Source organism: Myxocyprinus asiaticus, chromosome 4 (genome assembly GCF_019703515.2).
Source record: "Myxocyprinus asiaticus isolate MX2 ecotype Aquarium Trade chromosome 4, UBuf_Myxa_2, whole genome shotgun sequence".
Classification (NCBI taxonomy): Eukaryota; Metazoa; Chordata; class Actinopteri; order Cypriniformes; family Catostomidae; genus Myxocyprinus; species Myxocyprinus asiaticus.
Window position 1 is genome coordinate 22,208,946 of NC_059347.1, and position 12,746 is coordinate 22,221,691.

Genomic DNA, 12,746 nt, shown 5'->3' on the forward strand with positions numbered 1-12,746 from the left:
TGCTGGGGCTTGAATCCCCAACCTTCTGATCAGTAACCCAGAGCCTTAACCGCTGAGCCACCACTGCCCCAGTAGGCATATGGACTACTTTTAAGCCTCTTTTATGGCTTCTTTATTAACTTTTTGGAACTTGAAATTCCCTGGTCACTGTATGCTTACTGTATGGAAAAAAGCAACTTGGACAATCTTCAAAGTTTCTCCTTGTGTGTTCCACGGAAGAAAGAAATTAATATGGATTTCAAATGATTTAAAGGAATAGTTCACCCAAAAATGAAAATTCTCTCATCATTTACTCAAATGAAGATTTTTAGAAGAATTTCTCAGCTCTTTTGGTCCATACAACGCAAGTGTATGCCAAACACCTATCATATCACTTCTGAAGATAATGATTTAACCATTGGAGTCTGGATTACTTTTATGATGACTTTATGAGATTTTGGAGCGTCAAAATTTTGGCACCCATTCACTTGTATGAACTTACAGAAATGAAATATTCTTTTAAATCTCATAATTTGTGTTCTGCAGAAGAAAGTCATACACATCTGGGATGGCATGACAGTGAGTAAATGAGTAAAATAATTTACATTTTTGCATGAACTATCCCTTTAAGTGTGAGTAAAAGATGACAGATTTTCCTTTTTGGCTGAACTATCCCTTTAATAGGTTTTAAAGGACAATTTTAAGGACACTCCTTAAAATTGTGTTATTATGATGAGGTGGTTTTCAATGTAATTTGTGAGCACCTACAAAAATTCTATATTCACTTTACCAACCAAATCTGGCACCTGATGAATTTATGCTTTAAAATGCAAAGCTAGCTAATGAAGAATGCCGCCATGAAAATCCATGTTGGCTAAGTTGATGGCTAAAACTTAAGATGGCTAAGTTTTCACCTACTTCTACATCACACCATATGTTTCTCTCACTTTTTCTAGAGAGAGGAAATCTATGTTTTTTTTTCTGCTCACCTCTCCTGATGCTGCGCCGCAGTTTGCCACAGAGGGCATCAATTCGAGGCACCTCAGCATTCTCATCCAGAGCTCCAGGGCTCTGCTCAGGGGAGGACGGGCTCTGTCCATGGCTGAGGTCCAACGGGGGCTTGTTGTTGGAGGGAGGGGGTGAGATGGTGGGGTTGGTGGAGGTTGGACTGCTGGCTGCAGATGATGAGGTAGTGGACAGATCCAGGATGCCTACTTTAGATCCAACAGGAGAATTGAGTGAGAGTTTTCTGGTGCGAACTGGAGAAGAGGTACGAGAGGGGATGGAGAGAGGTGGAGGAGAGGAGAACTTGCGGCACAGTCTGGGGGATTTATCGTTCACGTGGTCCCCGCTGCGGTTGTTCTGGTTGGTGGCGAAGAAGAGTTCCAGGGACCTGAGATATAAGAACAACAGACGGCTTAAACAAAAAAGCAACACTGGAACATGTCTTGCGCTCTGTCCTCCATAGTTGCATGCACCTAATAAACTCAACATTTTTGTTTGTTGGATGCATTCTATGCATGGAAACAGAGGGGAAAATTACTTTGCTGTGGCATGGAGTGGTATGCCTTATCTGCAGGTTTCGAACTTGAGCAAAACAGTAATATTTAAGTTTTTTAAAATATTTAATATTTAATCACACAAGTGATTGCGAGTGAGATATTGCTTTTATACAACAGTTCTATAAACCAGAAGTTAATATTGAGCAGCGTAAGTTTCAGACAAAATATGGTCAGGTAATTATTTCTCTGCCAATAAAAACAGTTCCAGAAAGCCAAAGCAGGATCAGGCTCAGTTGCAAGAAACCCTTTAAGTTAAGAAAACCTTTAGTTCAGTCATGACAACTCTCAGAATACATTTAAGGTGTTTTGATGGATATGACAAATTGGTAGGTTTGGTCTAGGCGGACTAGATATGCTTAGATATGCTGAGTTGAAAATGTAAGACCTACTGCTGCTGCTGATGAACAACAAGACAGACATAAGAAATGCTGTACAATTAGAAATAAAACAATTCCTTTGAAGCAGATTGTGGCAAAGATTCGTGTTTAGAGCAGATAAAGGTGGAAGCGGGAGCCAGTTTCCACAGTCCATGTGAGTCACATTTATTACAAACAAAACAGAAATCGCTTTTCAGCATAAACAAAACCAATATACTGCTTTTCAGCATAAACACACAGGATCTTGCTTTCCAGTGTAAACACTCTCTATGAAACAGACACGCAGACTCTGGTGTGTGCCACTCTCCCTCTTTCGGTGGACTGGGCCGTCTTATCTCCCCCAACTCTCATTGTGCACATAGAAAATGTAATTAGTAACAATTAATCTCAGGTGGAGGTCCTTACTGCTTTCTCTCTCCCCAGACGGGCCCTCGACCACACCCTCACCTCCACATACCCCCAGGCTGGGGGAACCATCCGGACTGCCTACCCCCCCTTTTCTGAAGAGGAAGTCCGCGACAGCCATCTGTGCCCCCGGTCTGTGGACCACCTCGAACTTAAATGGCTGGAGCGCCAGATACCAACGGGTGATCCGGGCGCTGGCATCCTTCATGCGGTGGAGCCATTGGAGCATGGCATGGTCCGAACAGAGGGTGAATAATCGTCCCAACAAATAGTAGTGGAGAGTGAGGACCGCCCACTTCATGGCCAAACACAGAGTGGTGGTGGCGTAGTGGACTAAAGCACTGAACTGGTAAGCAGAAGGTTGTTGGTTCAATCCCCACAGCCACCACCATTGTGTCCTTGAGCAAGGCACTTAACTCCAGGTTGCTCCAGGGGGATTGTCCCTGTAATAAGCTTTGGATAAAAGCGTCTGCCAAATGCATAAATGTAAACACTCCTTCTCTATTGTGCCATACTTCGTCTCTCTCATAGAGAGCTTTTGACTAATGTACAGCACCGGGCACTCCTCCCCCAAATGGAAGGGTCACAAATTGGTGCAATCCAAACGGTGTGGAGAAGGTTGTTTTCTCACAGGACATCGGCATTAAGGGTATCTGCCAATAACCCTTTGTTAAGTCCAGTGTTGAGTAAAAGCGAGCCGTGCCCAACCAATCGAGCAGTTCATCAATACAAGGCATTTGATACGCTGCAAATTTCGACACTGCGTTGACTTTTCTATAATCCACACAGAACCATACCGAGCCATCACTCTTAGGTACCAGAACCACCGGGCTGGCCCAATCACTGTGGGATTCTTCTATTACCCCCATATCGAGCATGGACTTTAATTCTTCCCGTACTACCTGTTTTTTGTGTTCGGGTAAGTGGTAGGGCCGGCTACGTACCACTACCCCAGGGGTTGTCTCGATGTGGTGTTCTATGAGGTTAGTGTAGCCGGGGAGAGGCGAGAACACGGCAGAGAAACTTTTTTGCAATCTGGCAACCTCCATACATTGTGATGGCGAGAGGTGGTCTCCATACAGGACCAGAATGAATTGACTGGCTTTTAGACTCACCTCCGGACCGAGCTCCTCCCTCTCCGGAACTACCATCGCCAAGGATACGGGAACCGCCTCTCTCCATGGTTTTATTAGGTTAAGGTGGTAAATTTGACGAGCCCCACCCCTATCCATAAGCACTACCTCATAGTCGACTTCCCCAACTCACCGTGTGACCTCAAAGGGCCCTTGCCACTTAGCGAATAATTTGAAGCTCGATGTGGGCAGCAATACAAGTACTTTATCTCCCTGTGCAAACTCCCGTAGCTGAGCTCCCCTTGCTCTGGCCTTCTTGCGCCTGTAGCAAATTCTCCTGTGATAGATGCCCCAGTGTGTGGTTTTGCTCTCAGGTCAAGAACGTATTGAATTTCATTTTTGCTTTGTGAAGGTCCCTCCTCCCAATTTTCCTTCATGACGTCTAACATGCCACGGGGCTTACGCCCATATAACAACTAAAATGGGGAAAACCCCATGGAGGCTTGCGGGACCTCTCGTACTGCAAATAACAGGGGTTTGAGCCACCTATCCCAATTCTGAGCATCTTCGTGCACGAACTTACAAATACATTTTTTTAAGGTTTTATTAAATCGTTCGACCAAGCCGTCCGGTTGTTGATGGTACACACTTGTCTGAATCGATTTAATACCTAATAATTCGCACAGCTCGTGTAGTGTACGTTACATGAAAGTAGTGATCAGTGAGGATTTCTTTCGGAATCCCCAATCGGGAGATTATTCTGAAGAATGCCTCCGCAACACTACGTGCTAAGATGTTGTGAGGAGGCACTGCTTCCGGGTATCACATTGTGTAGTCCACCAGAACAACACAAAGTGATGCCAGTGTGCTGACCGTTCTAATGGCCCGACGAGGTCCATGCCAACTCTGTCAAAGGGAACCTCGATCAACGGAAGAGGGCACAATGGCGCCTTTGGAGTGGCCGGCGGATTCACCAACTGGCATTCGCGGCATGTCGCACACCACCGGCTAACATCCACGTGAATGCCCAGCAATAGAAACGGGCCATGAGACGGCTTAGTGTTTTCCCCTGTCCCAAGTGACCTGCCATCAGACTATGATGAGCCACCTGGAACAACTGGGTTGTATCTTCTTTTGTCAGAGCGTCTTGCGTCACTCAATACAACCGATCGTTTATAATTGAGAAATATGGATATGTGAGTGCAATGCGCGGCTGAAGGTGCTGACCATCAATTTTCACTATGTCAAACGCGTGCTTAAGAGTATCGTCTTGCATCTTCTCCAGAGGAAAATCCCCATCGGGAATTCCCCTAAAGGCTGTGGAAGCCGAGGCTTCCCCCTCCCTTACATCATCCTGATGCGGAGCTGACATAGACAGCCCCGGCTCTGCCTCCCCTGTCAGTGCATTGCACACCCCACACCATACCACTGTATTACAGGACCCATCCACACACAACCTTTTTAACAATTCGGGAAAAGCCAGCCAATTAGTACCCAAAATTAGTGGATGGGTAAGGCGGGAACTAACCAAAGCCTCAATGTTATGCTTTTGACCCTGAAATAGAATAGTGACTGTCACTGCAGAATAATCGTAACTATCCCCATGCACACACCTCACCGTCACCTGGTTATTTCTATTCAATGCCCCATTTTGAATCAAGCATTGATGAATAGAGGTTTGGTTACAACCTGAATCCACCAAGGCTTGTTATGTACCCCCTCTAATACTCGCAGGTATTTGGTATGTCCCAGCTCGATCGGGGGTGGCCTGTGGAGTGTTGGGGACCCGGATCAACGTCCCCAACTCCATCACCTGGCACTGTTCGTGGACGTGACCTGACTCCCCGCAACTCCAACCCACTCCAACCCCCGCAACTCCAACCCACTCTGCCGATCCTTTCGGAAGTTGGGAGATGTATTACTCCAGCACCACGAGATCGATGACATGCCCGACGTCACTGGGTTCCTCAGCCAGCACCCACCGCCGGCAGGCGTCACGGAACTGTTGAGCGAAGGCAAACGGGTGGCCGACTTCACTCAGTGTGAGGGATTGGAACCGCTGGCGATGCGCCTCTGGACTGCAGCCGACCCGCTGCAGGGTGTCTTTCTTCAGCTCAGGGTACCTCTGGAGGTTGTCGACCGGGAGCTGTTGGCCCGTGAGTTGGGCCTTCCCGGTCAGCAGCGGTAAGAGGTGGACTGCCCATTGCGCCCGCGGCCATTCCAGAGATTGGGCCGTGCGCTCGAAGAGCTCCAGAAAGGCCTCCGGATCGTCTTGTGCCCCGATCTTAGCGAGCAACACATGGGGGTTTGCTGCTGCCGGGGTCACGGCGTGCGCCCCCTCCTAAGACACCAAGCTCCGCAACACCCGTCGGTCCTCCTCTTGGCCTCAAAGGCGCACCTCGAAGACCTGTTGCTGCTCCGCCCACAGATCCATGAGGGTCTGGTGTTGAACCTGGTGGATGCTGGCAAGGGATCGGAAACACTTCCTCCAGTGGTGAAGATGACTCCATGGCAGCATACTCTTCCTCCTTTTCCCGGGTTTCAGCACCAGTGTGGCAAAGGTTTGTGTGTGGAGCAGATAAAGGAGGAAGCGGGAGCCGGTTTCCACAGTCCACATGAGTCACATTTATTACAAACAAAACAGAAATCGCTTTTCAGCATTAACGAAACCAATATACTGCTTTTCAGCATAAACACACAGGATCTTGCTTTCCAGCATAAACACTCTCTATGAAACAGACATGCAGTCTCTGGTGTGTGCCACTCTCCCTCTTTCGGTGGACTGGGCCATCTTTTATCTCCCCCGACTCTCACTGTGCACATAGAAACAGTAATTAGTAACAATTCATCTCAGGTGGATGTCCTTACCGCTTTCTCTCTCCCCAGATGGGCGCTCGACCACACCCTCACCTCCACACAGATCTAGACACTGTGCTGCTGGGGAGGAAGAGGTTTTCAGAGTAAAAATATGCTGCAGTGAAACCGGCTTACCTGCAAACAACTGAGGCAATTTAAATGTTAAACAAAGAGAGAGAACACAAGTTTATGGGCTAACACAATACATTTTAAAGGACTTATTAGCTGCACCATGCAAGCTGATTGGTTTAACAGACTACATGTCAAAGGACCTATCAGCTTGGGCCATGTAGTGTTTCATGACTGAACTATATAAGCTATTGTCACTTAACTTAAGGGGTCTCTTGCAACCAGCTGCAGCCCTTGAGTGTCACCAAGCAACGCACAGGCTGTTTGGAGTGCCGCAAACAGACAAGCCAAGTGATACAAACAGTGAAATATTCCATTATGACTATTCCATATACAGATTATGTTATTCTGTAAGAAAAATTATCACTCTTGGAACTGCGCTTGTATAATCAAATTAGTGGACTGGAACTAACTGTTGTATAAAAATAAACATCGTAAAATGTGGACTCTGCAATGGATGATGGTAAAAGAAAATGAGTGCAAAGGCAGAAATTTTGAGAATCCGGGACTTGATAAAATCACCTCTTTGTCACTCACAAAATAGAAAGCGGAGCAAGAAACAAAGTGGAAAATGAGAGGATCAGAAGCAGAGAAATGGACAGACAGGGAAGTGAATGACTAACAGAGAGAGATGTGTGTGTTACTTTGACTGATCCAATGCTATCTTCCTGATCTTCAGGCTGTAGTCTGGGCAGATGGATGTAATGGACAAGCGGTCAAATGAGTGATACTGGACCCTGTGTGACAGCAAAGCACAGCGTGGGGGAATGAGGAATACCACAAAACATTAAACGTCACATCACTCACAATGACATCATCTGGCAGTCAACATCCTCACACATGGTGCACAAGCGGTATTGTGTTTGCCTGTTCTTATTTGGGTGTATGAGGATATCAAAAATTCTAAGACTTTTGGGAGAAATTTCTGCACATTTTGAGGCTATCGATGCTGAGCAATTTGAGGCTTTATGAGTTCCTTTTTAGCCCTGTTTACAAAGATTTAACCAATGCACTGACAAAACAACTGCTTTTGGAAAAGAATACATTTTCCAGTTGAAATGTAACTGGAGCACAAAGGCCAGTAGAGGCTGAATGCCACCACTCTCTTATGCTGACTTTCAAAAGAGTTTTTCATTATGGTGTCTTTCACACATTTCAATATTCAAACATAGTGAATACAGATCAACGTACAATATGGATGCAAATGTATTACTTCAAATCTTATCAATTTTAATCACGAATATAAATATATTTAATCTAGAAAAATATTTAAATATATACTGTATATTTAAAATACTGTATACTGTATTTATATATAAACCAGACATGGAGGCATCCTCGTGAAAAAGCAGATGTTTTCGATTCAGGCTCAGTATCGTCAACCACCTCACGATGAAATACGTATTGTGATTTATGTCACGATTCCATGTATTGCGATGCATCACAACATCATAATTGGATCGCTATTGAAACTGTGCCAAACGTGTGAGAGAGACCCAGCATGTTTCCTTAATAAAAAAAAAAAAAAAAAAAAAATTCAATATGCAGTTCTAGATTCAGTCTCTTTTGAAAAGACACTTAAGTAAAAGCACACCTTCAATTTTGAGATGTAAGTTTTGGCATAAATATACAGTATACAGAAGAAGAATATAATGGCACAACTTAAAATGCAAGCTTATTTATTAACTCATGTTTTGGCTCACCAGCCTTTTTCAAGGGACAATTTTTTTGTTTCAATCTCTCTCGTGCCTTATAGAAGTGGCTCTGACCACACTGAGAAACACAGTCTCAGAGTTTGCAGAGTTTTAGACCTGCTTCTTCATGATTGAACTGTTGGAAATGATATGACACAAATAGATGAATAAAAATACTGATATATGGACCTAAATTCTGAATACATTTTTGTGAGAAAAAGTATTGTAATGTATGGATATACTGTATGAATTTATTGGCACAGAGGAACATGGCGGCCGCCATAAGGGAGTGGCACGCCTTATGCAAAATAAAATAGCTTCTTCTAGGCTACCATTATCTCTAATGTCCATAATTTTAATAATCTATTTCAAAAGTATTATTTACACTGTTAAAAACGTATTTATGGTGGAAAAAGTTACTTAAGTGCACCTGTAAGACATACATGCCATGTACTGTACCTGTAGCAACAATGACAACGTTTTTTAATGTAAAAATTTGCAGCACACTGTGTCTATCTTTGACTAGGAAGCGTGATTTTTAACGATTTTGAAAGCTTCATTACCTGACTGGAATGGAAGTAAAAGGCTTCTTGTAGATGTCAGCCAGTTTCTCCATGACCACAGTGGCAGTGGTGAAGATCCTGTAGGTGTGCAGGAAGGTGTTGAGGAAGTCTATGGAGAGGAAGCGCAGGTCGGTCAGCCTCTCAAGCAATCTCTCCACGCTGGCGTAGCGGATCTGAGGAACCTTGCAGGAGTTGAGCGTCTTGCTGAAGCAAATGTCAACATCATCTTTATGGAGACGTGCATCGGATCTAATGAGGAGCACAACCAAAGCAGCTTTACGGTCTATAACCTATGCTGTAAATATATGCTTATGGTAAGTGGAGATATGATGAAGTACTAGTGGAGGTGCACTGATATCATTTTTCAGCAGCTGATACTGATGATAATGATGAAACGATACAATATAATCTTAGATAATATTATAGCTCAGTAACAACATGGCTTAGTTTTTTGCAAAGATCTTTATATCTACTCTATTGCCAGCAGTCTCTGTTTCTCAATCACATTGAAACTTGCACTGAAATGCCACATGCTATCTGTGCTGGTACATGGTGCAAGCATATTTTCCAACAGAGAGGGAAATTAGTCCCGGTTGCTTGCTTATACTGTAGTGCTCTCTCTGTCTCTGTGATATTAAGCTCGGACAGATGCGTCTGCACATGTGCACATTACTAGAGCAAGCGCTCAGGGCTTGAGCACATGTTGACTGCTCTCTAAAAGCATGCCGCTGGTAAGATGCTGTTCTGGGCTAGCTGACGCTTGCTTTGTTTCAATTAGCAATTTCTGAAACAAAAGGGCATAGCTAATCAATAATTAAAAAAAAGATATATATGGTTATAACAAAATCCATCAAACCTTTGGTCAATTGAAACCTTTGGTCATTTTTAGTTATTTGTACCCTTACTAGGGGATACATTTCCATAGAACATTATATGCCCAAAATGAGTATCAGCACCTACAGTGCATATGTAATTACAAAGATACTTGACAATGGCACATGAAAGGTGACAATGAAGATAGTTCTATCACACAAAACATGCATTACATTAGTCTGTTTACTAAATTAATTAGGGTGTCTCATTCCACTTCTTAGTTCTCTGTGTCGTGAATCAGTACATAGTGAACACAAAATAATTATTTAGTATTAGTATACATTTAGTATTTTTGTACTTCTTTTCCAGTAAAAATATTTAAGCGTCCTTAAAACAGGATATATTTACTTGACAAGCAAACTGGCATTTAACTAAATTTACTGAGGATTATGCTTTAAAAAAAATCTAATTAACCAATGGGGTGAGAAAGAAAAAACACGATTAAAAAGGAAAGCAAGTTTATTTTTCTCACCCATTGGCAGATTTGTTTTCTTGTTTTAAGCATAAAGTTCAGTAAATTTTGTCCGATTTCTCTAAAAACAAGACTAAATATCTGATGCCATTTTGCTTGTCAAGTAAATATATCTTGTTTTAAGAATGTTTAGATATTTTTACTGGAAAACAAGACAAAAATACTGAGAAAGAGAATGTTTTTTTGCAGTGCAAATAATTTGGGCACTAGCAAGGGCCTTGTTGTATTAAACATTAGGGACACTTGATGACCCAATTATGTCACGATTATGAGGTTGCATAATTGCATAGAGCATGGCTGATATTGAAGACTGCAGACTCTTTCACATTTTCTGCACAATGTTGGGAAAAATCTGCAATTTCACAGAATGTATTGGATTATGCTTAAATGTATTAACAAAGAGTACTACACTCTTACAGATAGCTGAAAGCACGATCAAATAAGCCAAATATTTTCAGAAATAAACTTGAAAGGGGCAGACAATATGTTCAAATTTGAGAATTACAGAATTTCCATTTCTCCAGAAATTTGAGGAGATTTCTGTGGATTTCTGCAGGCACAGATTTTCAATGAGCCTGCAATATCTGGTATTATTTGTTTTGTTCATTGTGATTCTTAGTTATAGCTGTTAAAAAGTACAGTGAGATTATGAAATACAGTATGCACTCATCCTCCATTTTTGACACGATGACATTTCCAGTAGGTGAATTTAGTGAGCCACCGTTTTTTGCGGTTCATTCTGTTTAGGCAGCCCTAAAACTGACTGACTTCCTGGGTTGTGTACTTAATAATGAACCAGGGGAGCAGATTGAGACACAATCAATTGTGGTATTCTAGGGATAAGTGCTGAACATGATTCACAGGCAGCCACATTTAAAATAAATCACAGCTTAAATAAACACTACACCAAACACGTCACAAACCAAACAGCCTCACCAAACAGCCGTGAGCCATCACTCACGATAATCACAGACCTGACTTACTTGATCATGTGCGGCACTGTGACTTTGGAGTTCTCCTCAAACACGCTGGTCATCAGGCCGTTACAACGGATGTTATCAATGCACTACATCCCAAAAAGCAGAAAATCAAAAGAACAGAGGGATCAAAACAAGAAGCAGATAACAGGGCCCAACATACTGTAATGAATCCTGGTAACTGAACACATTGACATAATGTAATTTTTTTGCATATATAAGAGACTGGGGAGGTTCGAGGACAGAGAGAACACTGCAGCTCCAATGTGTCTATATAATAAAAACTCCTCCACATAAGTCTGAGATTTTGTCCTAACCAATCACGATCTTGATGAATGACAAGACATTTTGTTGATCGCTTTGGTTGTATTTCTGCAGTGTTGTGCTGGGTAGCCCAGTGCCCATCATGATATCTTAATGGTCCAGTATCAGGGTCACATATCAGTTTGCATTTAGCGTGAACACACAAAGTGCATATCACATGCCTAGTTAGGACACAGGTGTGATTTACGTGAGCATTGCAACGTTTTTGCAAAACTGAAATTACGTGCTTCATTACAAGTTTTGCTGCAGTTTCCAAGTGAAATGTCCAGAGGGGTGCGCCAAAACCGAGTGAAAAGAGGCTGTAATCAGACAAGGTTTTTGAGGTGAATTTTAGATGGAGGTTTAATAAGTAAATATACCTCCCTAACCTAAAACTTTACCCTAAACCTAACCAATAGTGTCCGAAAAGATAAATGAGTGTTTAACAAAGCAGACATCATTACCCTTAACCAACACCTAACCCTAACCGATAGTGTTTTAAAATGCAAATTTGTAATAAAAAAACAACAAACACATTTACTAAAGCAACCATGTAATTTTGTGTCGCTTCTATGCCACTTTCACTTTCGTGCGTCTTTGGCTGGACTCAAACTGCGGTCGTCGAGTCCTAAGTCCAGGAGCAGACTGGGAAGAGAAATCAGCCCTGTGTTTGAAATAAAAACTGGCCCAAAATTTGTTGGGGGGGGGGTTGGTAGTTTGACCATTTGGCCCCATTTGGCTGCCGGCTCACCAGGAAAAGTTCCGGTTCTCCCTATGGCCAGTCCACCCCTGCCTAAGTCCAATGGTCTGTAATACAAGTGTTAAAATGTATCATTTTTCAAATAATGCATTAAAGTAAAACTGTTTTGATATCATAACATAGCAAGTAATAAAGTGAAAAATACAGTATGTTTTTATATTGTACTCGTAATTTGTGTGACAATGAATAAAACGCACAGTTGTTGTAGCACCTCTAGTGTTCATTTCACCAGGAAACTGCAGCGAAACGTAGAAAGCGGCACATAAAAGTCAATTTGCAAAAATTTATATAGAGTAATGTTCATTCTGTGAGACCAGGTTGCCAGAGAAAGTGCTGATTAAACTGGTTAAATGTTACTTCTCTCCCACCTGGCTGATGTCACTGGTCCAGGCTGCTTTCTCCTGACGTGAGGGTGCCAGTAAAACTACAGTGAACGCAGGAGCGTCTGAGGGCTCCACCACAATCTTAAAGTCCAGGTGACCAAACACCTGCCCTGAATTCTTACCTTAAAAATACAACAACAACAAAAAAACAGAAAGGCACAGGTAACAAAAGAATACCTCTCTGCTTCTATTGTACTGCCAATTAAATACCCTTAACAGGTAACTCATGTTACACGCACAATTTCTTTTCTTTTTTCACTGTGAGGGAATTTGCACAAATATGCAGAATATAGTACATCTAAATATACGTAGTGGGCTAAAAATGTGAGCTGAGCTGAGA

At 42.6% G+C, this 12,746-nt stretch overlaps 1 protein-coding gene across 2 annotated transcripts in view; it reads right to left on the reverse strand.

Moving 5' to 3' along the window:
- The window catches only part of LOC127436449 (ras-specific guanine nucleotide-releasing factor 2), a 126,098-nt gene that overhangs the window by 40,489 nt on the left and 72,863 nt on the right, over window positions 1–12,746 (reverse strand). The window contains exons 12-16 of one of the 2 annotated variants that reach the window (XM_051690612.1): window positions 12,392–12,528; window positions 10,967–11,049; window positions 8,639–8,887; window positions 7,026–7,118; window positions 969–1,372 (exon numbers count right to left, since the gene is read on the reverse strand). In XM_051690612.1, coding sequence (XP_051546572.1) covers window positions 969–1,372; window positions 7,026–7,118; window positions 8,639–8,887; window positions 10,967–11,049; window positions 12,392–12,528 — 966 coding nt within the window. The remainder of the gene's footprint in view (window positions 1–968; window positions 1,373–7,025; window positions 7,119–8,638; window positions 8,888–10,966; window positions 11,050–12,391; window positions 12,529–12,746) is intronic. The other variant, XM_051690620.1, reaches the window with a different exon arrangement.